At 43.6% G+C, this 27929-nt stretch overlaps 2 protein-coding genes across 2 annotated transcripts in view; both read right to left on the bottom strand.

The window, feature by feature from the left end:
* The window catches only part of IL18R1 (interleukin 18 receptor 1), a 29139-nt gene extending 9464 nt beyond the window's left edge, over positions 1 to 19675 (bottom strand). Inside the window, exons 1-6 of the mRNA XM_066621332.1 lie at positions 19624 to 19675; positions 13349 to 13577; positions 7381 to 7555; positions 4631 to 4775; positions 2299 to 2364; positions 173 to 317 (exon numbers count right to left, since the gene is read on the bottom strand). Of these exons, the coding sequence (XP_066477429.1) occupies positions 173 to 317; positions 2299 to 2364; positions 4631 to 4775; positions 7381 to 7555; positions 13349 to 13577; positions 19624 to 19675 (812 nt within the window). The remainder of the gene's footprint in view (positions 1 to 172; positions 318 to 2298; positions 2365 to 4630; positions 4776 to 7380; positions 7556 to 13348; positions 13578 to 19623) is intronic.
* A 3920-nt stretch (positions 19676 to 23595) lies between these two features.
* IL1RL1 (interleukin 1 receptor like 1) overlaps positions 23596 to 27929 on the bottom strand; it is a 35274-nt gene continuing 30940 nt past the window's right edge. The window contains exons 8-9 of the mRNA XM_066621331.1: positions 24826 to 24993; positions 23596 to 23954 (exon numbers count right to left, since the gene is read on the bottom strand). Coding sequence (XP_066477428.1) covers positions 23596 to 23954; positions 24826 to 24993 — 527 coding nt within the window. The remainder of the gene's footprint in view (positions 23955 to 24825; positions 24994 to 27929) is intronic.

Raw genomic sequence — 27929 nt, 5'->3', positions numbered from 1 at the left:
TCCCAAGTTCCCTGAACAGGAATGGCTGTTAAGCCAGTTTGTGGGCATATTGCAAATATGCCCTATTACATTTTATCTCGGTTGATCAAATAGAACAGGAAATTCTAACATGCCAAAAATTATACTATAGAAACATAGATTATGGGATTTTTTTTCTATGAACATTACTTACTAAGGAGGAGCTTCTATTTCACACGGTGAAACATTACTGCTGGTGTTCTGACACTTTTTTACTGTGCTTTCATTGTGTCGCCAATAAAATGTGGGCTTATAAGCTGAACCTAGAAAAATGCTGCAGTTGAGGACCTCCATCTTACCTAAGCAGAACAGATTTTAAAATTAACAATCCAAGTGTATTAAGGAACAGCTCCCCAATTATTACTAAGAAAAAAACCACCAATATTTAGGAACCACTGACCACCCTTTAATTCTTCTTGGCAGCACTATCCTTTACCTCCATGATAACATCATAATTGCTTGCATAAAAAACATAAAAACTCTGCAAATGAATGCCCACAATTTGGAAACTGTTGTGCAGGCATCCCCTGCAGGGGTTCAGTCCCGGAACCTCTCACGGATAGCTGAAGCTCCTCTGGGGCTTCCCCAGGCCTCAAAATACCTTATAAGGCAATAAAAACATCACTTTCAGTTTTATGATAAAACCGGAAGTAACTTTTTTTACTGTAACAGTCATTCTGAGCCCCGCAGACGCTGCGGGCAGACGCATGTGGCCTCTGTGGGGCTCAGAATAACTGTTACAGTGGAGGGGGTGTGGAGGGCCTCACAGATCCAATCCACAGTTAACTGATAGCGTGGATACGGGGGGGGGGGGGCTGTATTAGTAGCCCATTAAGAGAAACTATAAATGGGCATCTGAAAGTCAGAGTGGGCATCAGGTCGGTTGTAATTGTGTACAATGTCTTATCAAAATCATTTCCAAATTCCTAAAGGGAGCCTTCTGATGTCCAGGACTCTGCTGTGCTTCATTTTAATTCTATTCCAGCAATTCTTGTTGAGACAGTAAAATATATCCCCTTATATTACAACAAAGGCCTGTTAGTAAGATGATGCTCAACACTTTGCCTCAGGTACCATCAAATGATTAGTGTGTTATAATTAGTAAGTACTTAAATAAGTGTCACAGCAGACTCTGGGTCAAAAAATATTTCTAGCTCCAGTCCCCATAGCAACCAAGATGTCTACACCCATTTGGTAACCAGAAAAAGAATCCACATGAAAAAAAGCCCACAGAAACTTTGTCCACATGGTTTAGGGTAAAGGTTAGGATGGTGGTGTTAGGGCAGGGCTTTCCAAACCCCACCCCAGGGACCAGATCTGGGGTTTGGGGAAAGCCCTCCGCTCCGTGAGCAGAACTTACTGTTCTGCCTCCACACTGCATTCTTCCCCAGTAGACCTGGGCATCAGGACACTCTGGGCAGATGCATCTGCCCAGATGTCCTGTTGTATAGCCTTCTGGAATGCTGGGCAACAGATGCGACTACCCAGAGTGTACTGGTGCCCAGATCTACTGGGAAACAATGCAGCGCAGAGGCGGAATGGTAAGCTCTGGTCTGAACAGGGACCGATTTTTTGGTACACAGCAGTTGCGAGTTTGGCAACCGCTGGGTTGGGATAAGGGTAGAGGTTGCCAAACTCTCAGGGAGAGTTTGTGGGGGAGGGCAGGGAAAAGAGTGGTGATGTGATCACCATGGTTGTGCCACTGCCGGGGATGAAAAGGTTTGTTTTTTTAATCTACCTGGGGGTTGCTAAGGAGGAGGGTTCAAGGAGCCCGTGAACACCTCTGCAGGGCTCTCTGCACCTCCAAGCTACAGTAAAAAGCAAAAAAAAAAATCACTTTCAGATTTGCGGCAAAAACCAGAAGTGGCATTTTTGGTTTTTACTATAGTTTGGAGGTGTGGGGAGCCCTTCAGGGAGGGTTGAGGGCTCCCTGGACACACCAGAGAGCCATAGCAGCCCCCAGGTAACAAAAAAACCCTTTAATTCTCGATAATGGCATGATCATGGCAATTGCGTCTCCTGTATCGCTTAAGGGGGCAGCGACAAAGGTTCCCTGGCTGGGGCATTGCAATGCTCAGTTTGAGAACCTCTGGGTTTGAGCATTTTTTTCCATGGGCAATTTTTGTGTGGCCTTTCATCATAGCACTACTCCATCTACCCACCTTGAGACAAATATGACAAAAGCCTACTATTTTGAAGGGAGAATATATACAACAGACACTAAGATACACAGCCAGTCTTCCAGAAGTTCATTGGATCATTAAAAACAATAAGAGATACCTATTTCTGTTTCTACCAAAACTTGACCATCTCCAATTATCGCTGGTTCTGCAACATCCTCAGAACCTTAAAGAAGCAAAAGATACATTATTTAAAATGTCCCCCCCCCCACACACACACACGCCATTGCTAATTATAATTTCAATCTAGAATCATAATCTGGGAGCATAACCCAGATTGTAGAAAATTCACAGCCCAATCCTATGGGTCTGTTGCATCGATGGAATGCATACTCTGGCAAGGCAGTGCACTTTACAGCCATCACAAAACATAATGCACCATACAGCCTGGCTGCCATCACAAACAGTGTGCAGAAGTAGCCAGATTTAGTATTTATTTACTAAATTTCTACCCCGCTTTATAATCCCAAACAAGGAAAATTCCAAACAAGGTTGGTGCAAGAACACAGCCCTGCTTCACGCCGCTTCAGATGTCAAAGGGGTCTGATGTGGAGCCATCGAAGACAACAGTGCCCTTCATGTCCTTGTGGAAGGATCTGATGATGCTGAGGAGCCTAGGTGGACATCCAATCTTGGGGAGAATCTTGAAGAGGCCATCCCTACTGACCAGGTCGAAGGCCTTCATGAGATCTATGAAGGCTATAAAGATACCGAGCTAAACAAACGCATCGGTAAAGCAGCTACCACGTTTTCTAGACTCACAAAGAGAGTCTGGTCCAACAAGAAGCTGACGGAACATACCAAGATCCAGGTCTACAGAGCTTGCATCCTGAGTACACTACTGTACTGCAGCGAGTCATGGACTCTTCGCTCACAACAGGAGAGGAAACTGAACGCTTTCCACATGCGCTGCCTCCGACGCATTCTCGGCATCACCTGGCAGGACAAAGTTCCAAACAACACAGTCCTGGAACGTGCTGGAATCCCTAGCATGTACGCACTACTGAAACAGAGACGCCTGCATTGGCTCGGTCATGTTGTGAGAATGGATGATGGCCGGATCCCAAAGGATCTCTTCTATGGAGAACTCGTGCAAGGAAAGCGCCCTACAGGTAGACCACAGCTGCGATACAAGGACATCTGTAAGAGGGATCTGAAGGCCTTAGGGATGGACCTCAACAAGTGGGAAACCCTGGCCTCTGAGCGGCCCGCTTGGAGGCAGGCTGTGCAGCATGGCCTTTCCCAGTTTGAAGAGATACTTGGCCAGCAGTCTGAGGCAAAGAGGCAAAGAAGGAAGGCCCATAGCCAGGGAGACAGACCAGGGACAGACTGCACTTGCTCCCAGTGTGGAAGGGATTGTCACTCCCAAATCGGCCTTTTCAGCCACACTAGACGCTGTTCCAGAACCACCATTCAGAGCGCGATACCATAGTCTTTCGAGACTGAAGGTTGCCAACAACCCCGCTTTATCTCCCTGAAGGGCACTCAAAGCGGCTGTAGCCATGGTGGGAGTCCTAGTGCTTGTAAGTTGGCACTGGGGGGGGGCGGTGGACAGAATGTGGTGGGGGAGAGAAAGAACAGGGTGGGGACAAATGACAGAGGTAGAGATGGGAGGTGTTGAGGGCGAGGGGAGGTCAACAGCAGCAGCAGCTCTGCTGATGTCCTATCTCCCTTTCTGGGTCCACTCAGGTCTGACTAGATCCATTGGACAGCACAGGCTTACACCAAGGCAAGGAAACAAATGTTCCCTTACCTAGAGGAGACCTCCATGACTACCCCCCTTCCACCCAGGATGCAGCACACACTCTGGTGGCATGGCTGTATGGGGGGGGGGGATTTTGATAGACTTGAGCTGTCAGAGTGTGAAATCTTTAGCACAAAGGAATCCAAAGCATGTGAACAGAGACTATACCAGAGGGTTTTTTTGCAGCATCATAGGAGATTCTGAGACACACTTTATATAGAACTGCACAGAATCATACACTGTGTGCTGACTCTAACTAGGTCTGATTAGTATAGTACAGCTATGTGATCACAATGGAGAGGACACTATAACTGTCCACTCATTTCTGTGGTAAGTGACTGCATGGGAGGCTTATGTGCAAGCCCTGCCACACCCCATGTTCAGCTTTTGTCCCTGAAATTAGGGAGAATTTCTCACTGTAACTGCAACCAGGATTCCAACCAGAGTAACTTTCCCCATGGTCAGTATTTTTCTACAGACAAATGTTGAACTGTTCTGAGGATGGATGTGGGCTAGCCCATGTATCATCAGCAAGAGGCAGGATTAAGCATATGCTTTTCTGCAACGTCCCTCATGTGTTCAAAGGACAGTGAATGTCTGAATAGGATTTAAGAGAATTACATCACACCAGCTGTAGCTTCCCCAAACAGAATTATCTCTCCAGATTAATAATCCTGCTCAATCTTACCTTGCTCCACTCTTAGGTTTATTATTTTCCTTTGGTATGATTTTTTCCCTGCCCGTGAAAGTAACTCTTCACATGTGTAAGTTCCAGAGTCTCCAACTGTTAGCTTCTCAATTTCAAAATCTTCCCTTGCTATATTGGTACAGTTCTAGATAAGTAAAGATATTTTAAAGTGGGATTTATTGACAAGAATGTACTACAAATCCAGAAGAAATGAACACAAAGCTCCCACTTCCTGTTAACATTTTCTAAGTTGTCCCCTATAGCTTACAGGCTTCCTGCCTGCATGTCTGTCTATAAACTTAATGCTTATAGTGACCTGTAAATGCAAGACATATTCATCCTTAGCACTACCAATAAGAATAAAAACAAAGTTAATGAATGCTGGGCAGTCCCTTGGATCCGCTGATAAGTGAAACTGCAGGGCTATAAGTGAAACTGCCTGTATTTTGAGATTGGTGCTGCATCGTTCTGTGCATGCACCAATGCTCTGGGGCTCCTTGAGACTTCATGCATGTGCTGCAGAGCTCCTTGAGACTCTATTTAGGAATATAAAAGTTTGGGAGATCAGAATGTTTGAGAACTGATCTAGCATCAGAGGCGTCACTAGAGTTTGTATCACCCAGTGTGAGACCTCATTGTGTCATCTCCATGATGGACCTCCTCCTGTACCAGAGCATACAGAAACAAATTACAATATCATACACACAGCCTAAATGTAGTGGCATCACTAGGGCTAGTATAAACCCCATTAACTTTATTTATACAATGATACAGGTCACCCACAAATCAGTAATCAACAAAAAACCAGCAGCTAATTTGATGACACTCACACAGCTGAATAAGAGTTCTAGAATTAGTTCTGATACATAGAAATGAGAGCGGTTTCACACTAACATCTTTTTGGTTCCCTGCTGTGTCATAATCACACCTAATTGCCTCTCGGAACAATCAGCTTCATTGGCCAGTTTTGAGCTATGAAAATCTACTTTTTGTTACATAAGACAGTTGTGTTTTCCTTTTCTGGTTATTTGGCTATAACTTTTGATCGAATATAGATATTTTACTGCAGTTTGTTTCATTACATTCTGCATGAATGATATATAACATGATGGTATTCATACATACCAAGATTTTCACAGTTTTGGCCACTAGTGGTGTCACCCCCCTCTGAGGGTGTCACCCAGTATGGTCCGCACTCCCCCTAGTAACACCACTGTCTAGCATATACATATGCAAAGTGAATTTCAAAGATTAGCCCATGAATAACTTTTGTGATCACTGTTCAAATATCCTATCTATCTTAAACTTGGAACAGTCCAGTGGGTGGACTGGACTGGACCCAAAATTAAAGCACCTGAAAGCAACTTGGTTCTCTTACCCCCAGATGCTCAAAGTGTTATCTATCATTTCCCCAAAACATGAAATTGACTTTAAAATTATGACAGAGAGCTATAACAACACTTGTTGTTCCTTTTTATCCCATATTGTCTTTTTTTTGCCCTTTAAACCACATTCTTCTATAGCAGCATTTCTCAAACTGTGGGTCAGGACCCACTAGGTGGGTCACGAGTCAATTTCAGGTGGGTCCCCATTCATTTCAATGTTTTATTTTTAATATATTAGACTTGATGCTACCATGGTATGTAACTGGATTTGCAGAAAGGTTACAGATTGGTGGTAATAATAATAATAATAATAATAATAATAATAATAATAATAATAATAATAATAAAACTTTATTTATATCCCGCCCTTCTCCCCAAAGGGACCCATGGCGGCTAACAACATATAAAAGAAATTAAAACATAATTTCACAAACAGATAAAAACATATTAAAAACACATTAGCAGAACCCATAAAAACAGTAGTCAGATAAAAGTCAGAATAAAAGAGCATAAAAAAGCAGAGGAATCAGGCCTGTGAAAAGCAACTAAAAGATGTATAAAAGATGTTTAAAAGGCCATGAAGTCAGAAGGCTTGGTTAAACAACAAGGTCTTCAGGCCTCACCGAAAAGTCTCAAGAGAGGGAGCCATTCTCAAGTCAAGGGGAAGGGAGTTCCACAACGTTGGTGCCACTACTGAGAAGGCCCTATTTCTTGCCGCCACCCCACGTACCTCCTTAGGCGGCGGCACTTGTAGAAAGGCCTTCTCTGATGACCTGAGAGGATGAGGTACTTATAACAGGCCACTGCGAAGATGCTTTTAATAATGATAGTAAATGGGGTTTACTTCTGGGTATGTGTGGGTAGGATTGCAGTTTGGATTGTTAAAAATTTTCCTGCTTGATGATGTCACTTTCGGTCATAACATCACTTCAGGTAGGTCCTGACCGATTCTCATTCTAAAAAGTGGGGCCCAGTGCTAAAGGCGTGAGAATCACTGTTCTATACCAAATTGACCATTTTGACAAGTACTAAAACCTTGATTTCATTTTTAAAATGAGTAAAAAATTTATTCATTTAAAAAATATCATTTCTACACCACAGATCTTATTTAAGTTGGCATCTGTGGAAGTGACCATTTATTTGAGGTCAACCAATTCCTGTATTAACATACAATTCAGTCTCATCACACATTGGGAAGAAGCATCATGTGACGACTACTAAATGTTTCCCTTCAAGTTCTCCAAGTTTTTGATTCCATCGAGGACTGCGGCACTTCAAACTGCATTTGATGAATTCAAAGTGACTTTTTCTCCAAACAGCCAATTGTAATAATAATTTTAAAAGCAAAATTGTTTTAAGAAGTACCTTGTACCATGTTTTATTGATAATAGTTACACTGGGAGGTATATCGTTGCCTTTAAAGGAATAGCTCTCTCCAACTGTATAAGTTTTACCAGTTAGCACTAGGTCTGCGTTGAAACAACTTTCATTATTTCTTCGGCGTACATCCAAGAACCAGCTTGCACAAGGGGTCCCATTGCTAAGGGGGAAAAAGCATGGAAGGGGATTTAGAGGGACATGTAAGCTTGACAGTTATTCCATAATTGACACATTCGTATTGCTCATCTCCACACCAATTTAAATTCTTTCTTCATAGTTTTCCTTTATAAACCAGTGTTTAGGTTCCCCAAAGGAGAAACCAAAAGCATCCTGAAAGCAGAATGGGTGAAACCACTCTATTCTTAAGTATATTATTCTGCAAAAAGCAATGTACGAGCAATGGCTCGTAACTAACAGCCAGTCCTAACTAAACTGCCCATGCTGTGATGCAGCAGCACCAAAACGGCCACCACTATATCCAGCATGGGAAATGAGGCAGCTGGAAGTCTCTCCGATGTAACAGAACATTTGTCCCCTTGCTTCCAGGAAAGCCCCAGAAGCTATTATGGGGCTACTTGGGAGTACACCAGCAAAATTGCTGGTGCAGGCCCGAGCAGTCTCATGTTGGAAGATCAGGCCCAAGATGGGATCCCAGGATCTGACTGCCCATCTCCTGCCCTCATTGCCACTCACCCCCTGCCCTGTTACACACCCTCCCCATGCCCCCTCCCCCATCCCATTATGCCTCTGAACCACTCGGTATGGAACTTACCATCCTCAGTGCCCAGTGCCTCTTCTGCTGACATGAGAGGCTACCACATGCCCATGCAGGCTTTGCACTGGTACCTGCTACAGCTTGGCTGTCACGAAATGCTTTCTGACACTTTCATGGCACCATCCCCGTGGCAGCGCACACTAAACTGGTACTATGGGTCTGGAGCAGGGGTGCCCAAACCACGGCCCTGGGGCCACTTGCGGCCCCTGAGGACTCCCAATCCAGCGCCCTGGGAGCCCCCAGTCTCCAACGAGATCTGGCCCTCCGGAGACTTGCTGGAGCCCGCACTGGCCCAACGCAACTGCTCTCAGCATGCAGGCCAACTGTTTGACCTCTCGTATGAGCTATGGGACGAGGGCTCCATCCACTGGTTGTTGTTTCACATCTGTAATGCAGTAGTGGTTGCAAAGGAAAGGCCAGCCTTTCTTTGTGCAAGACCTTTAATAGGCCATGAGCTACTGCGACCTTCATTCATTCATCTAACTTCCATCTCTAATGGATTCATTTATGTAAATTTATTCAAATTTGAAATATAAATTAACTTTTTTTTCCCCAGGCCCCTGACACAATGTCAGAGAGATGATGTGGCCCTCCTGCCAAAAAGTTTGGACACCCCTGGTCTGGAGGATTGGGCTGCTAATGGGGTGTTTCACACAAGGAAGTAAGAACCCACCTTGTCCTGCATCTCTCCTGCTCATAACTAACTATTCAGACTGGCAAGATCTTCCCAGGTCCTATGCAAGAGTTTTGCCCAATCCAGCTACCCAAGGGCCAAACCAGACAAGATTACAGATCCATACTATGTCCGGAATTTTTACTTAGAGATAGATTCGCTGTGAGGGGGACAATCTGAATTGAAGCTGGTGCTGGGGTCTGGGAGACTGGACACTTTGGCCCATGTCTATTTTCCAGATCGAAATGCCTCTCTAGAAGCTGCAATTTGCTTCATAAAGAAACACAGGTGTCTAGAAGCATTCCTTGTGGGACAAATAGCAGCAGGAAAATAACATGATGGAAAGTCAGCGCATCTCAATCTAGTGGGGTCCCATGATTGCTTTTAAAAATAAAGAGACTGAGATCCAATCATAAATCTCTAATACCTTGTCTACTCTCACCCCAACATCTTTAAAATATATCAGATCAGGGGAGCTTCTACATGTAAGCATTCAACTACTAAACTTCAACCCTTTCACTTTTTCCTTTGAGCACATTTTCCAGCACCAGCCAAGGAAAGTTCCTTTGATGAGAGTCCCGTGGATTTCAGAAAGACTGTATTTTTGGAGGACTGGTTAGTAAGTCTCTGAAAGGTGTCAATCCATTTGGAAGAAACATGACCATAAATCTTTTTGATTTATGGTAATGATTCCCCCTCCCAAGCCTTCCAAATTAAACCTGTGATGCTTCTGATTTTATATTTGGTGGTGATGTGATGTAGTTTGGGCAGTTCCCCCACTTTGTCTTCTAAAGCAGTGCTTCCCAAACTTTTCGCAACATGACCCACCTCATTAGCTGCATTGGCTGGGTAGTGCCCCAGAATGCCTTGCAGCGTGCCAGCTGGCACAGGCCGACAACATTTTTACAACCCTTCAAAAATTGGCTCGCAACCTGCAACTCACAGTTTGGAAACTGCTGTTCTAAAACATTTCCCTAGTGCAGCGTTTCTCAATGTTCGTCCCCCGCTGTACCACTTTGCATGGTTCACCTATTGGATGAACCACCAGAAGTAACTGGTGATGACATCATCACCACTTACTTCCAGATTGGGAGGCCAGACGCAATGCGACAGACACTGGTAAGAGGCTCTGGACAGATAGAAAGGCTTTTTTGAGCATGCGGAAAGCACATGCAGGAGCTCTACCTGACGAGCCAAGCCTCCTACTGCCGCTTGCCGTGTTGCATTGCTGGTCTTGCTGCCAGGTGGCAGGTATCTGGGGGTCCCGCGTGTACCACCGGATACCACCTTGATTACCACCAGTGGTCTAACTGGTTGAGAAACACTGCCCTAGTCAATCTGCATCATGATTGCTTCTTTTTTGTCCAGCACTAGATGATTTTCTGAACAGTGAGATTGTCTCACAGAGAATCAGCTCCACATGATAGGTTTCTGTGACCTCCTTTTTGATATGCACATTTTGGTTCTTGTGGCTAATGTGGGAAAGCAAAACAACACCAACAAGCGTCCCTGCCCAAGATTTTTGAAAAACACTACGTAGTTGCCAACAACTCTGCTTCAGGTCAAGTCTTTAGCGGAAGCACCACAAGACTGAAAGCGACAGCTACTTCAATTATTTAATTACTGAGCAACCAAGTGCCATTAAGGATCACACAAGGCTCTAAAAGCCTGAATATTGTGATCTCTGTTTGCTATAGAAATATTACACTCACACTATCCGTTTTGTTTAATAAGTATTTTTGTATTTAATAAGTATTTTACTTGTCAGATAAAGAAGCCAACATGCCCAAATTGTAGGTCTTCAAAGGGATTTTAATTCTATTTTTTAATTTTTTGCCTCAGTTCACATCCCTGAACTGGAATGCTCCAGCTAGTTCCAGAATGAGTATTCAGGTGGAAACTTTTCCCATTGTGGTGCTAAACCAGAATTCGGAGAAGGGGCACCTCAAGGAAGATGTTGCAAGGGTTGATCGGGACTATAGGTTGAGTATCCCTTAGCCAAAATGGTTAGGACCAAAAGTGTTTCAGATTTTTTTTGGATTCTGGAATATCTGCATATCCATAATGAGAGATCTTGGGGATGGAACCCAAGTCTAAACACAAAAATCATTTATGTTTCATATACATACATATAACCTGAAGGTTAATTCTATACAATATTTTTAATTTTAATAATTTTGTGCCCAAAACAACATTTGGGCACATAGAACCATCATAAAGCAAAGGTGTCACTTTCAGGCAGCCAAATCCTAACCTGAGCTGGAACAGGCAGGCCAAGTGGCTTGTACTGCATCCAGAGCAGGATAGGAGATGACTGGTGCACAACTTGGAATAAGGGGATTTTTTTTCCTTACCCCAAGTTGTGTGCCAGCCACCCCTATGGGTCTACTCAGATCTGCACCAGCAAAACTGCAAAACTTTGCAACACACTTCCTGCTGTGCACATGCAAATGGGATGAAAAGTTGTGTTCCAGGAAACACATTGCTACACGCTATTAGCAAATCAGAAGGACACAACAGACAAACCACAATTGCTGAAGCAAGAACGATGGTAGCAATTGACAATCAGAGCAGGAAATGAAAAGGGGGAGAGTGAGACAGACTGCTTGCACCTCCATCTAGAACTGAAAGTCGCTTACCAGATGTTAACCTGATCAGGATTTTGCATAGGATTTTCTTATCTTTGGATGATGAGATCTGGGTGGTTGCAAACCAAGGAAAATGAGAAACCATATTTGCCCTTGCAATGCGGGTGGAAAATGGTTAAAAAAAAAAAGACTACTTTAAAGGTCTCAGACGCCTGTGAACTTCTACAAGGCTGTACTGATGCCTGCAATCAGTTACCCCAGACAAACTAAGACACACAGCAAGACAGTCAGGGAAATTGATTGAGCAGTACTGTCACATCATCCCTTCCAGACACTTCAGTTGCATCTCTGTGCACAAAACCCACCTCTCGGAAGTGTGACAGAAAAGAATGCAGGTTCCGCAGCAACAGGTCTTGGTTCACTTGAGGCACCGTCTGTTAAGGTTATGCTCAGAGCTTGGAAAACAGCAGGACTCATGTGCAAGATATGGCAACCTCACTCTCCACAGCATGGGAGATGCAGCTTCTATGCTCCCATATGCAGGCAAACATCCACAGAGAGTTGCATGTCACAAGGTGAAGGCGATTGCATACTACAGAACCATCTGATCAATATTTTGAAAGCTTATAAAGCAAGCATAACCGTGGTGGGGAAAACACACAGCATGCTGCGCTGCTCGTGAACAAGTCAGACAAGCCATTGGACATGAACAGTCGACCACAGGAAGAAGCCAGGCTCAGAGAGAGGGGCTAAAAGCAGGCTTTGTGAGCAGACCAGTTATATTCATCATCAGCTGTTATGCAAAAGCAGGCCTAAAACAGACAAAAGCATATGTTTTTCCACATAGGTTTAAAGAAATCCTTCTGTCCAGCGACTAAAGCAATCATAACATTCCAATATGGTTCAGTGGTTAGTAATCTAGGAAAGCCCTACTTCAATCTCATCTCAGCTAGTTGGCCTAACTTGCTGTTCTTTTGTCCTCGGCCCCCATAACTGCAATACCAGAGTGGATTGTTATAAAGGTGATTCACTGTCAATCATATAAAGGTGATTCAAGTCTCCCTTTCAGGCAGACTTCCTTCGCCATCATAGCAACTGCTCAACTTAGCTCTCTAAGCCCCCTTTGAACAGCCGCTGTGCCAATTAAGATGGATTGTTCAGAGCGAGAGACTACCTCCCTCTCTTCCCCAAGCCACTGTGAAGTCACTTCACAAAGGGAAGTGACTTCACAGCCCACCAAGGGGCTAACTCCTTGCCTGTAGCCCTTGATTCAGGCTACTGAGAAACATAACACACAGCACAGTCCTATACATGTCTACTTTGAAGTAAGCCGAATGTTCAATGGGGCTATGACCACAAAAGTGCATAGGAATGCAGCATCAGCCATGACCATGAACCATGGCCCAAATCTCAGGGACCAAGCTCACATTTTTTCTTTCTCTTCCCCAGCTTCTCTCCTTTCCCACCTCTGCTAAACTCCTGGTTTTCCAGCCCCAATTCCACCTAGGAAACCCTTTGTAAAAGATTTCCTCTCTCTACTTCTCTTCATAACACACACATTTAGGGCCTTGCTGTTTGGCTAACAGACATCAAACTTATCCCCACAATAAAAGTCTGTTTGTTGCTCCTTTACCCTCATCTTCCTCTTCCTTCCCCTCCAAATCATTGCTCTGTGCCATTAGCCACTGCACAGGGTCCTAGCACACAAAACAGAGTTTCCCCATGTGTGCATGCCTGAAAAGCAGACCCAATAACAAGCAACCTGGAGGAAAGAAGATTATTAATTGCTAATACTGATCTAAATAAAAGTTTCTGGACAGGAAGGTAATACGTGACAAGATACACAAACAGGCTTTCTTTCTATACAGAAGAACAAACATCCTTACATACTTCTACAATGGGACAAGTCACACCTACCTGGGATTGCAACAGTATTTCCCAGTGTCATTCAATACAACTGGCCAAAATTCCAAATGAATCCCATTCATAGCAATTCGGCCATCTTCTTGAAGTAATGCCCATTTTCCTTCTTTCTCTTTATACCAATTTACTGTCTGGTTTTTATCCTGTCCTATGCTAAGACAGCAATTGTAAAAATATTCTTCTTCAGCTGCAGCAATGTATTTGAGCCCCTTGCAAACGTCACCTTCACAAAACAAAAAAAATTTTTTTTGTTAGTCATACTAGTTCTAGCCTTGACAGAACTGGCTTTCATGTGACCTTTTTCCTTTCCTTTTAGTGTTAAAGGTTGAGGGGTGTGCACTCATATGCAGGAGCTGGGAACCTATCTGAAAAAAACCACTATTAAAAAGGTTCACAAAATGGCAAGCTATTGTTGGTGGAGAAGGGAGAGGCTTTGCTTATGGATGGCCCTTGTTGTTGCTTGTAATGTGTGTCATGAGATCATGTGTGTCATGAGGGTGTCATGATATCTTCTATGCTTCTGTGGTTGGGAAGGCTAGTGCTTAGCTTCTAAAGAAGGAAAAGGATGAGCAACACATGTTTAAAAGTCAATTAAGGTGACAATCCAATGCACATTTTCCTGAGCGTAAGCCCCACTTAAGACGATGGGGCTTATTTCCGAGAAGACAAGCACAAGATTGTGCTCTGTGGCAGGTATATGGGGGTTGTATTGCCCAATACCAGTGTGGTCACAGGCAGTAGTCAATAAGTGTCCATGACACTCACACAACATAGTTTGCTCTGTCAACAACAGGTGCATTGGGTGTTGAGGAATAGCATGCTGTATCTTCATAGGAGCAAAATATTGTGTTTGAGGTGCTACTGTCCAATTTCAGTTTCCCCTTAGGAAAACACAATCTAACAATCCCAATTTTCAAGCACTGGCAGTGTTAGGGCACAAGCCTAACCAGGTCTGCTCAGAAGTAAGTCACATTTTGTTCAATAGGGCTTACTCTCAGGAAAGTGGTTAGGATTGCAACCTTAGTTTCTTCTACCGTCTCCAGCCACTACAGAGATCACAAGTATATATTTGCTACATTGGATACACATGAAGTTTTGTCAAAATCAAACACCATGACTGTCACATCACTTGTATGTCTGGGGGGGGGAACCCCAACAAAATGTATCCTTTCAAATATATATGCTGCTTTTTTGCCTCTGAACTTCCTTCCAAACAGGAAGGTGTTAAATGTAAATTAGATGTGTTTACTGTTGGCTTCTCTTCTGAATCTAAATCTGCTGCTGGAACCTGGAAAACAAGTATGAAGGGAGAAGGGGGTGAGGAGCAGGAAGAGTTTGGGCAAGGGAAGAGTTTGTTCCCCTTGACACACACCTTCCCTAATACAGTGAACACTTGATTTAAAGGACTTCTGTATATGGACTTCAGAAATAACATACTCTGTCTGCTTCCCAATGTTTGTAGAGGTTCATTAAAACTCCACCTTAGGTAGGTCTTGGACAGCCCAATCCTCCCCATGCAGCAATGCATCTGCACCAATAGGACACACACTGTGTGCCATGGAGGGCTTTCAGGCCCGAGGTCTCCTCCAGGTAAGGGAACATTTGTAAGCTGAATAAGTCTACTTGGACCTTAGCCATCTGTATAGTTGAGGCAAGTCCGAGTGGACCCAGAAAGACAGATTGAAGTCAGAAAGGGAGACGGGATGTCAGTACACTGTACTGACACTGTACAGCCCCCTTCCCAGCCTCGATCTGCCCTCCTCCCCATCCATTCTCCATCCCTTTCCTCTTCCTCCCAGCCTCGCCCAACCCCCCATGCTGACTTACTGGCACCAGAGCTCCTTCTGTGTCTGATGTCATGTGAACCCAGCAACTTGGACAACATGCAATAACTGAGTACCAATGTCTTAAATACCAAAATGTCCAGAAAGGCCATTTATGCCTAACTGCTGAACTTCTGATTTTTCTGATATACAGTGCATTTGACTAACTTGTTATATACAATTTTGGGGGTGGGGTGCCCTCACTGGCAGACATCAATCAATCAAATAAATAAATAAATAAGTTACTCTTACCTGGTCTGACAAAACACAGCAACAGCAAAAGTGACTGATTTCCAAAATACATTTTAACAGTTGTATTTTCTCCTCTGGAAAATACCAAGTGAGAAGCTTCAAGTTCAAAAGGCAGAGAATGGGAAGAACATACTGACAGTTTGATTCACCAGTACAGGTTTAGTAATATGAGTAATATGAGAAAGCTAAAATTGAAGATGGAATTTTTCACTCAAAAATTAATCTTTCACAACATCAAGGCAACATTTGCATAACCAAGATGGTAACTCTGGAATTTCTTCTGGTACAGCTCACTGTTTCTTCTTTGGGTTTTGGCTTTTAAAAAAAAACACAATAATGAATATTTTATGCTAGGATTTTAATGTTAATCATTACAACCATTGCTGTGTAGAATAATACCTGTTGCTAAATATTATGTATACCACAATGTATTAGAAATGTCTTCTTGACTAATGATCCTGAGCACATTTATTTTGGAAGTATACAGCATTATAATAAAAGGGACATACTTCCAAGTAAAAGTGTTTAGGATTGGAGTATTTAGCTCTATAAAGAACATGAGTTCATCACTGTTGTACAATTTGGTATAGGGGTGAGTGGGTGTGTATAAAAATGTTTGTTTGAAACACTATCATCTCAGTGCAGTGATTTCTTGTGTGGGTTTAATTCAAAAAAAATGGTTGTTAAAAATGGTCACCCATTAGTTTACCTGTAGCAAGTACCTGTGAGTAAGCTTTGCATATTGAGAAAGGAACGTTTTCAATGACCTGGAACAAAGTTCTCTGAAAAATTACCTCCTCCCATGCTTTTGTTGTTTTTTCTTCCCCTCTGTAGGCCATTTGTATGCACGCACATGGACATGCATGCCACAAATAACTTCCATAGCTATCCAAAAGGCAAATTCAGTTGATACCTTTCAGAGGACTCAAATGATAAAGTGGTAACCAAGTGTTCAAATTTTTCTAGAACTCTAGAGGCTGGATGTTAAGTAGACAGGGGAAGATGTTAAGTAAAAAGGGGAATACCAATGACAGATTTCTTCTGATGATGTGTTGTATAATTTTTTTTGCAGAAAACATTTTAAAATGGGTTTTATGAAAAAAAAAGTAGTTCACATGTTTTGGTGATTCAACATCATTCATCCACTATGATGGTTACCTCCCATCATTATTGACCCCTTTGATGCCCCAGGTTCACACAGAGAATTTGGGACAGGCACTACAGTCATATTTGATTGAGAAGGCCATTATCAAAGAAGTAGGCTGGACCTCTAGGGTTCTGATCTGGAGAACATAACCATTAAAATACAGAAGCAGCTTCCAGTTGGAGACTCCTTTGTATATTTAAGAGCAATTGCAATGGTACATTCCAGCATCTTTGACACACACAGGGTCAGCCATGATAAGATGTACAACTTAAACAAAGCGATCTAAAGTTATTTATATCCATTTACAAAATAGCCATTAAACATGTCTAAAATAAACCTGACCCCCGGCCAATATGGCAAATTCTCCTGTTTCTTATAGATTGGTTTCTATTCTCAAAAGTCACGTGATCCTGAAACCTTACCCTTAGTGTAGCTTGCTATAACCTGGTTGCTTAGACAACACAGATAAGACAAGATCAAGGGACACATTATAAGGAAGGGTACCCCCAGCTGACCAGTACAACTTTTTTCTTCTTCTCTTATAATCAGTTTCCAGTTACACAAAAGACTGAACAGGTTTTACAACTCCTGCAATATGATACACAAAATACACACGCAGAACAAACCAGCAGGTATGAATCACTCCAGGGTCACAAACAGTCATTGGGTTTTTCTGACACCATGCATTATTGTAGCCACCTACCATCACTACTGACCCTTGGTTGCTTCAGACAGGTATACCTGATGAAGGTAGATTCTAGTCCCAGAAAGCATATACTACAATAAATGTGTTGGTCTTTTAAGGTGCTGCAAGCCTTTCATTTTTTTATCTGCAAAAGACCGACACGGCTACCCCACTGGCAGTCAAGACCTCCCTATAACTGCTTCTGTTGGTTATCAACAAAAGTACTAAATAATATTCAAACTCTAAATTGCAGTTATGGCTGGCAGGTGATTCCATTCTTCCAGGTGCCATTAGCATCTCACCTGGCAGATTGCTCTCATTCAGTCAGAACTGCCACAGCATCAGCTAGACAACACTTCAACACTGTTGAAGTGCATCATGCTTTTTGGCTCACAACAAATGACACTATGAATATGCTTTACTTCAAGAAACAGTAGCGTTCATTCAAACAAATGGCACTACCACCATCTTTGTAAGTCCACTGCTTTTCACAATGCTTCTCACCCCTGGAGGGTCACTAACTAGTATGAACTGGCCTTAAATATTCCTCATCACAAAAGTAAGTCCCAAAGAAGTGGATGGAATTTATTTTTACATAACATTCTTACTGATGGCTTTAAAAGGGATTCGATCCGTGATTCCCAAACATTTAGCACCGGGACCCACTTTTTAAAATGACACTCTATCGGGACCCACCTAGGCGTTCCAGATTTTATAAAAGGAGATCAAGAAAGAAATCATATTTTGTTTATAAGTAATAATATTCCAAAAACAATCCTCAAACATTTATCTCCCTGCATTTACGTATGCCTGCAAACTGCAGAAGCTGAGCTCTTTTCAGGATAATGAGAGGCTACAGTATCTGGTTTTTGAATAGACTCAGGACTTGAGGTAATTCGTTATCTGATCTTTCCATCACCCTTTGGCAACCCACCAAAAATCAGGCTGTGACCCACCAGTGGATCCCGACCCATAGTTTGGGAGCCACTGGATTAGATAAATGGAAGGAGTATAGGTCTGTCAATACCTATTGACCTAATAGCTAAATAGATATCGACATAGTTCAGAGGTATTGTACCCCCATACTGAACTCTGTACAGAGATACTTTACCAGTAGCTGATAGTAAAGATCAAGGGAAGGCTGTTCTCTTCATGCCCTGCTGGTGGGCTTCCTAAGGATGCTGAACTACGTGATCCTCACAAAGATCTAGTCAGTGCCTTTATAAATATGCACTTACATATAATCACATCAAATTAAACATATGAAACAGTTACACAAGCTCACAGGTAATTTATATTGGGGCTGGGATAATGCTCCCCACCCCCAATACTAAGTTTTTCAAAGACAAAACCTTAAAAGGGGGGGGGGATCCTAGAAAGATTTTGCCTTCTAAGAACTTGCTGCCACTTGAATGCTTCTCTGGGCAATCTCTAGTGAGAGATCGATCACAAGTGGCATCAAGGTTGCTGTCAGAAGCACACTTACTTGGGGTTGGTTAAGTAGTCCTATTGAACTCAGTGTGGCTTACTTGCGAGTAAACACACAGGGGGACAAGCTGAAGTTTGTTTTTCAAAGATGTACAGCAGCGGTTCCCATCCCCAAACTTTTTAACACCCAGGACCCGCTTTTTCAAACGACACTCTATCTGGACCTACCTAGGTTTACCAGGCTTTTAAAAGAGGAGATCTAGAAAGAAATATTATATTTATTTATTTAAGTAATAATAACGGAAAAACCCACAAACATTTATCTCCCTATATTTGCACAAGCTTGCAAACTGCAGGAGCTCAGCTCTGTGCAGGACAGTTAGCAGCTACAGTATCTGATCTTTGAATAGCTTCAGGATTTAAGGCAATTAGATATGGATCTTTTCACTCACCATCTGGTGACCTACCAAAAATCAGGTTGCGACCCACCAGTGGGTCCCGGCCCACAGTTTGGGGTGGGAACCACAGTATTGCGCACATTTACAGCGTACCACCCCTTGGCTATAAATCTGGCACATCTCACAGCGGCATCCTCAAAGTAAGCGCGTGTGTACAGCAGCAGTTTTCTACCTCTGTGCCGTGGCACACTGGTGTGCCACAGGTGTGTCACGGGAGTTTAAGAAGGGTCATTTATTAGTAGGGCTATCTGGGGGTCAGTGGTCCAAAAACCGATGTCGGTATGCCATGAGATGAAAAGGGTTGAAAACCACTGGTATGTAGGATTTCAGCCCTTGATAAATTGGAAAGGAAATTTTGGAAACTGATTGGAAGGGAAACCCGCGCATGGGAAACCACTTTGCCTGGCGTGATTAGATAACGACATAGCCTGGAAGTGAAAGATGCTCTTGAAAACGTAACTTAGAGAGTACCTTACCTTCAGACAGGCGCAACTCTTGATCGCGTGGAGCCCGAGGCAATTGGACCATCAGGGTGCCAAGCAGTAAGAAGCAGGAGGAAGGGGGAGCTTCCTGGTGCCAGGTCCAGAGGCGATCCTCGTTGAAAGCCACCTCCCTCCGCCCTGGGGAGAAGAGGGGGGATCGCAGCACGAAAGGCAGGGAGGAAGGAACAGTCCTCAGCAGCAGCAGCAGCAACCTTTTTTAACCCTGATCCCCGCTGGAGGAATTCCCCTTCGAGCCTCCCGCTGCACCAGCAATGGCGCGCTTCGGCCAGCATGGGGCGCAAAGCGATGGGATCCAGGCTTCGAATTGGGGTGACTCAGTCGCCGGAAGGGGATGGCAGCGGGCTGGCGACTCGGGGCTGCCTGGAAGGCAAGCCGTTGAACCCCAAAGCCCTGGTGGCAGCGTGTGAAAGCGCCCTGCGCTTCTTCTGCGCTAACCACGGAGTATCTCCGTGGAGAGGTGAATTCAGTGGCGGGGGTGGCACCAGTTCCGACGTGGCTGCCAAGCGTGGGCCGTCCAACACCATCCCCGGGTCGCCTGCCTGCACGAGTGGACGAAGAAGGGAGGCTCATCGTGCACCAGGACAATCCGCCTGGCTGCATTGCAATCTCCTCCACACTCCCTCCGGGGAAAGCCCGGCCGAGTTCAGTTCAGTGGCACTGGCTTCTGAGTCAACGTGCTAGGCTGGGGTCGGAGTACCCAGAGGAGGAGGCAGCTGCAATGCTGGGAATGAACCCCCCGCTGAACTCCATGGGGTGCACTCCTGCGCAGACTAGACGTGGACAGGCTTGCAGGGCAGGGCGCATCATGTTCAACTCAGAGCACACAATCCTACGCCTGTCTACTCAGAAGTATGTCCCATTGTTTTCAATGGGGTTTACTCTCGAGAAAGTGCGTTTAGGATAGCAGCCTCACAGCCCAATCCTATGCACACTTTCCTGGGAGTAAGCCCCATTGACTTTAATGGGTCTTACATCTGAGTAGACAAGCAGAAGATTGGGCTGTCAGACACCGTTCTAAGGAAACAAGTGCCACGATTGAACTGGTCACCGAAACACGGGGGCATCAGCCTTCATGACCCCAAACCACAGCCCACTAGCAGAAGCACGAACCTGTCCCCTAAGTCTGTAGGTGTAGGTAAGCCATTTCTGCCCAACGTTGCATATACGCAACACAGGGACCAAACAGGTGCGCCTGTGGGCTGAGCAAAAGTTAATGACTAGAAGGGGGATAAACGTTTTGCAAGTTGGAGTTAAACCGACGCCTCCTTTTTTTCCACTACAAGCGCAACATCCAAAAGGGGAATTCAGTGTGCCTCTCTGGGGAGGGCAGTTCAGGCGTTCCCACGCCCTGTGCTTCAGCCACAACGCCACAAATGTAAGGAGAGAACCTGCCTCTCGGTCCTCATCCACTTTCTGCAACTCATTGCAAGTATCCACTGAGATCGCTCCACTCTCCCTTTACCTCACCTGGGTCACCCTGGGTCACCCTGCAGGCACACAGAGACGGCTGTTGCAGGGACTGGTGAGTGCATCCCAGTCCCTGCTTTCCCCCTGCCGCCTCCAAGATTTACTGCGGGTTTCAAAGGAATGGTGATACTAAACATAATGGTAGAATTACTGGGTGCAATTGAGATCCCCCCCTTTATCAGAAAATATCTTTTGTCCACCTTGTGATGAAGATCCCAGTCCATCTCCGCCTTGTAAAACAATTCTACCTGATTTTAGGATTCTACCTTCAGGATTGCAGCCTTAAGAAAGTTGACCTCTGGAAATCAATCGAATTTAAGGGCCCAATCCTATCCAATTTTCCAGTGCTGGTGCAGCTGTGCCAATGGGACATGCACTGCATCTTGTGGCGGGACAGCAGTTACAGAGACCGCCTTAAGGTATGGGAACATTTGTTCCCTTACCTTGTGGCTGCACTGGTGCTGGAAAATTGGATAGGATTGGGCCCTAAAAGGCAGAAGCATTTTTCTGGTGTCTAATCAGTGTTTAATATGAAGGTGCATTTTTTACATATGCAGTGTAAAATGAAGGAGCATTTTTACACAGTCATAAAACAACCAGATGTAGAGAGGGACATGTTTTCTGTACCTTAAGAAGTACAACTAGAAAAGGGTAGAGGAAGGAATTTTGGCAGCTCTAGCTTGCTGTGCAGGGGAGTGAAAGTAAACCTGCTGAAATGCTACTCGCATATCAAAGATACAACACTCCTATCCTTTGTTGCATTTGATCACTTACATTCAGTGGCATACCTAATGATCATGTAGCCCAAGCTCAAAATGATACCCCGGAAGTTGTGTCACAACCAGAAGTGATGTCATACCCAGGCTTTTTAAAAAGTGAAAATTGGGGGGAAACCTGTCTCCTCTTGCCAGAAGTTTGCCACCCACTTGCTCTAACGCCTCCCCCAGCCGGTGGCATAGCTAAGGCATCTATCTGCTACCTGGGGTCAAAGAAGATTTTGTAGTCCCCCTCTACGACAAAATCAAATTTAATTAATTAAGTAAATAAATGTGCCCCCTGTTGGTTAGAGATACTGTGCTGGGGTGAAGTATAAGACTTCACCTGCTAAATATAAGAGGAACACCACTTTTAAAAAGTGCCCAGTTAGCAGGGGTAACTATATTAAGATTCATGGAAATGAGAGTTAATTAACACCTTACTGGTTCCATGCTATATCATAATAACATCTCATTGGCTGTCAGAACAATCAGTTCTAAGTTTTAAAAAAATCCATTTTTTGTTCCATAAGGCAGTTGTGTTTTCATTATCTGGCTAATTGGCCATAACTTTTGCTAGAATACAGATATTCTAATGAGGTTTTGTAGCAATGACTTTGGAAAGCAGCCTGAGACCCGAGAGTCATGCTGCTTGATATGGCATAGGAGCGAAAGCAAGGAAGAGACGCCAGACAGGTTTGAAAGGTATATGCAGGAGGAAGGCTGCTGGATCAGCCTCCTCTGCCTTTTTATTGACTCTCAAGCAGCACAGAACGGGCTGGGGTTACTGTCGCTTAAAGATTACACTAGCTGCAACTAACTGGCAGCAACACATTCCATAGACTGAGATAAGAAGCGCATCTCTAAAATACTATCCATTCTGTTTATAGTTAGGCAAGGAACAAGGCTGTGGTTTCAGAGTGTGCTCTGAAAGTAGGTTTGCCTGTTGTTGTTGCCAACTGTTCACTAAGCCTCTATATTACTATGCATATTTCCTACAAGGTTTGTTTCATTGCATTCTACATTAAATTACCTTTCCAATGATATATACTATGATGGTATTATTTGTACATAGCAATTTTTTTCACAATTTTGGCCACTAGTGTCATGCTCAGCTTGTTGCCGCCCTAAAGGTTGTTGCTCAGTGCAAGTACTACCCCCTGCACTCCCTTAGCTACAGCACTGCTTACATTTGACTCCCACTTGTTTGTTTCAGATCTGGTATTCAAAAGATGTACTGAACATGGACAGTCTGTTTAGCAGTCAAGGCTAATAGCCCTTGCCTAAAAGGTAGAAGGTGCACAGAAAATGCATCAGCTGTCACTGACATCAAATCATGACATTTCAAGCCGCACAAAGCTTGTTCGGGATAATATTTGCTGCCAGATGCAGCTTCATGAAAATCTAATACATGCACTAAGATTAAAATTTCAAAACTTGGTCTTGGTTGGCAATGCTGGTTTTTGTTTGATTCTTTTGTAGAGAAGGGTGCCACCTTCTGGCTATTGCCAAGCCATGATAATTCTTTAAAAGGTCAACTTTCACTGCTTTTAAATAGAACCAGGGAAAACAAAGAAACATGAATAAAATTGTAATGTTCTCTTACAAACTTTTTTCTATACCTGCTACATACCGGGCATGGTTTTAACTACTGAAAAAGGGAAAGTACTGCAGTACTTGAAAAAAGAAAGATGGGGGAGCGGAAAATACATGCAAAAACATTTTACAACCCATTGTACACAATGGAGTAAGCGGGACGATGTTTCCTCCTCACTGGCATGTGATACTCCACATGTTTCCAGAAGTCAGAGTGAGGCGAAGAAGGGCAAGGCATGTATTTCTCCTTCCATTTTATAGTTCCTTGCTTATTCATGATGTGCCTGAGAGATTCCTGAAGTTGTGCCGAGTCTCCCATTTTCTCCATTTCCAGCAGAATCACTTTCATGTTATTTTGGACGAGGGCATTGTAGAATCCAATCTGGTGATCCCAGACAAAATCCTTGCACTGGACCAGCGACTGTGTGATGAGAACGATCAGTCTTCTGCTTGCTTTTATCCTTGTTTCAACAGCAACGATTGCATCTGCCGATATATAACACAATTACAACCTCTTTGGAATTTTAGGCTTGCAAGAGAGTTACCGTACATTGGTCATTGCATCTTGAATGAGGAACATTAGCCCCAGACTCTGCTTCTTTGTTTTCATATGGCTTTGTGCTATGATCGAGCTGTACGTCCTTGTAAATTTATTTTAAAATATTTATGTTTTATATTTAAATCCCACCTTATTTCCAGGGTCAAGGCAGATCACAATAAAGGTTTAAAAACAGAATAAAAAATTACTATAAGGAAAGCAAGAATGAGCAACCACCAAAAGATCACACACACCCCCAAGAGTGATTTAAAAAAACCATTATCCTATTTCTGCCCAGTGCAATGTTGGGCAGAAATGGCTTAAAGCCAACTAATTATCAAGAATGGTCAGGAGAAACCTGACAAAATAAACCTGTTTTCACCCTCTTCCTAAACCTGAAAAAGGACAGAGTACCATGTACAGCTTAATTTGTTCCCAATTCTTCTTTTGGAGTGGGGAGGGCCATGTGAACTGCAGACCTGCACCCCACTCCTCACCATATGTACAATGGACACACTGGGGCCATGCCTGACCAGCCTTTGTTCCCAAGCTAATGGCAGCATAGATAGGATCAAATAAAAATGTAACCTTAATTCACAGCCTTTTGTGCAGTGAATTTTTGATTTAACAGACCACAGAAACAAGAGACTAGATCTGCTTCGTTCAAAACTAATCATATCTGTTTTGTCCATATGTGTCTCAATTGATTTCAGTGCGTCTGGATTTAACAGACTTTGGACATTAACAGACAACCTCCCCCCTGTTAGTCCGTTACATCTAGGGTTCACTGTACTCCAAAACACTGATTGGGCTGCTTACCTTCTCCAGGCAACACATCTCTTCCATAAATACACAATTTATATCCACAATGATTTTCTAAAACCTCTGGGAGAATCTGATGAACAAAACAGCTCACAAAATTATTTTCACAAGTGCCATTTACGTGATTAGTGGGACAGATGACATATGCATCATATATTTTCCCATCTGTGAGACAGAATGACAAATAAGAGAAATGCTATAGTGGGAATCAAAGATGCAGTTATTTCAAGGGTAGACAAAGCAATCTCATATGCAGAAAGATTTCGTTAGGTCTTCATCGGGTTAAATTGCATTCTTATTAGAGGATGACATGCCTGTTTATAAGCTCTGTGTAGTTTAGGTAGCTTTAGTAGCAGGTCAACTTTTAGAAATGCGTTAGAAAGGAATCAGTCTCATTCCAGGAAACATGCATAGAAAGAACAGAGTTGAAATTTTACTAGACTTGATATGATTCAGACCATTCAATGAAGTGCTCAACATTCTGTTAATTAAAATTGCATATTGCTTCTTAAAGATTTGGGCTTATTGTATCAAATTCGTAAAGCTAAAAAGAGAGACAAAGGGTACCATGAACCTGAAGGCCAGTCTTCAACCACATCCCTCATTGTTCATTGCACACTAAGAGGGGGGAAAAAACAAACTGTTACCCCTTCGTCAAAAGACCCTGTTCCATCTCTGGCATCAGCATTCATTCTCTCTGGAGTCTTTGAATGGAACTCCTTTCTGCTCTCCTCACCAAACAAGATAACACAAGCAGATGAAGGTATGGGCCTTTGTTGTGCTACTTTTGTCCAACACAAATATCATGTGTAAAGGGACACTCTGGGTCAGGCCTTGTGCCAAGATAAAGAAAAATTGGAATACAGTTCAGGTGTGTCAGGAAACCATTTTCTTCATACATAGGTCAAGCAGGGTATAAATATTTTATGTAAACAAACTAAATTAAATATATTATCTTATATAAATTTCTTGGTTCTCTTGTTTGATCTCAATGAATTGTGCAAGCGAGTACGTCTACTCAGAAGTCCCACTGAGTTGAAGGTGACTTACTTCCAGGTAAGTTTGTATTGCATTGCAACTTTAGGGTATTTTTGTATTTTGTTGGCATTCCCTAACATACCTGAGAGATCAGCGGGGGGGGGGTACATGACCCCAGGTGGCATGCCTGCAGGGCACCGCCATGCCACTACCCCCCACAGCCACTTGGAGCAGTTGTGCGCTGTTCCAAGTGGCCTGGCAGCCTGCATTTTTTCAAAGCACATCTTTGTGACATCTTCAAGTCACTGCAATTACTTCTGGGGTTGGCAGGTGGCAGTCGTGTTCCTGGCCCGCTGGTGGCAGAAAAGCCAGGAATGCAACTGATGTTACTTGTAAGTTTACTTTTTTTTTTTCCAACCGGTATGCATTTTTGCAAATGTGCTGAGACACTTATATAATTTCAACAGTTATTTTACACTATTGTAGTTTATAGTAATTCCTTTGAGAAAAATTGGTTTCAGATGAAACATGTTAGTAGTTTGTTTCCAGTGGGTAAAACAGGGTTACAGCCTTACTGAATCCAATGGATTTACTTCTGAGTAAAATAAATAATACTGTTATCAAATATAGGTCCAACCTTGTTATACATGGATTTTATACATGTTATACACAGATTTGACTCAACACAAATGGCCACTGCAAATGAGAAGGAATGCGCTGATCCCTGGAGAAGGGGGGAAAAATGCATCCCTTTAAAAACACAGTTTAGAAAACTGCTTTGCTTACTGTTGTATAGACAGTCATGCAAGCAATCGTTCCAGTCTTCAGCTGAGCCAGGCAAAGGCAGGGGGTTCTTTGCATTTCTAATTGCTGACTGCCTCTCTTCAACAGTAAGAAAAGCTATTTTAAGACCACAGTTGTAAAGGTACACACTTTTTTATTTTTTTGAACTGCTTTCATTTAACACATTTTATGGTATCAGCAGGGAGGCCCAGAATCAAACCCTGTGCATGCAAAGGCAAGACCTTATTCCATTAGGAGCAATGGAGGGGCAAGAAGCCCGAAGTGGGTCTTTAAATCTTATTTTTCCGCTGTTTTTAATCAACGGATTTTTTTTATCCACTAGGGCAGGGGTGCCCAAACCCCGGCCCTGGGGCCACTTGCGGCCCTCGAAGCCTCTCAATGCAGTCCTCAGAGAGCTCCCAGTCTCCAATGAGCCTCTGGCCCTCCGGAGATTTGTTGGAGCCCACACTGGCCCAACGCAACTGCTCTCAGCGTGAGGGCAACTGTTTGACCTCTTGCGTGAACTGTGGAATGAGGGCTCCCTCCACTGCTTGCTGTTTCATGTCTGTCATGCAATAGCGGCAGCAAAGGAAAGGCCAGCCTTGCTTTGTTCAAGGCCTTTTATAGGCCTTGAGATATTGCAAGACCTTCATTCATTCATAGAAGTTCATCTTTAATATATTCATTTATGTATATATGTATTGGCAACCTTCAGTCTCGAAAGACTATGGTATCGCGCTCTGAAAGGTGGTTCTGGCACAGCGTCTAGTGTGGCTGAAAAGGCCAATCCGGGAGTGACAATCCCTTCCACACCGGGAGCAAGTGCAGTCTGTCCCTGGTCTATCTCCCTGGCTATGGGCCTTCCTTCTTTGCCTCTTAGCCTCAGACTGTTGGCAAAGTGTCTCTTCAAACTGGGAAAGGCCATGCTGCACAGCCTGCCTCCAAGCGGGCCACTCAGAGGCCAGGGTTTCCCACTTGTTGAGGTCCATCCCTAAGGCCTTCAGATCCCTCTTGCAGATGTCCTTGTATCGCAGCTGTGGTCTACCTGTAGGGCGCTTTCCTTGCACGAGTTCTCCATAGAGGAGATCCTTTGGGATCCGGCCATCATCCATTCTCACGACATGACCAAGCCAACGCAGGCGTCTCTATTTCAGCAGTGAATACATGCTAGGGATTCTAGCACGTTCCAGGACTGTGTTGTTTGGAACTTTGTCCTGCCAGGTGATGCCGAGGATGCGTCGGAGGCAGTGCATGTGGAAAGCGCTCAGTTTCCTCTCCTGTTGTGAGCGAAGAGTCCATGACTCGCTGCAGTACAGAAGTGTACTCAGGACGCAAGCTCT

Source organism: Tiliqua scincoides, chromosome 3 (genome assembly GCF_035046505.1).
Source record: "Tiliqua scincoides isolate rTilSci1 chromosome 3, rTilSci1.hap2, whole genome shotgun sequence".
NCBI lineage: Eukaryota > Metazoa > Chordata > Lepidosauria > Squamata > Scincidae > Tiliqua > Tiliqua scincoides.
The sequence above is the reverse complement of the archived record's forward strand: the minus strand, read 5'-3'. Positions and strand labels throughout refer to the sequence as shown.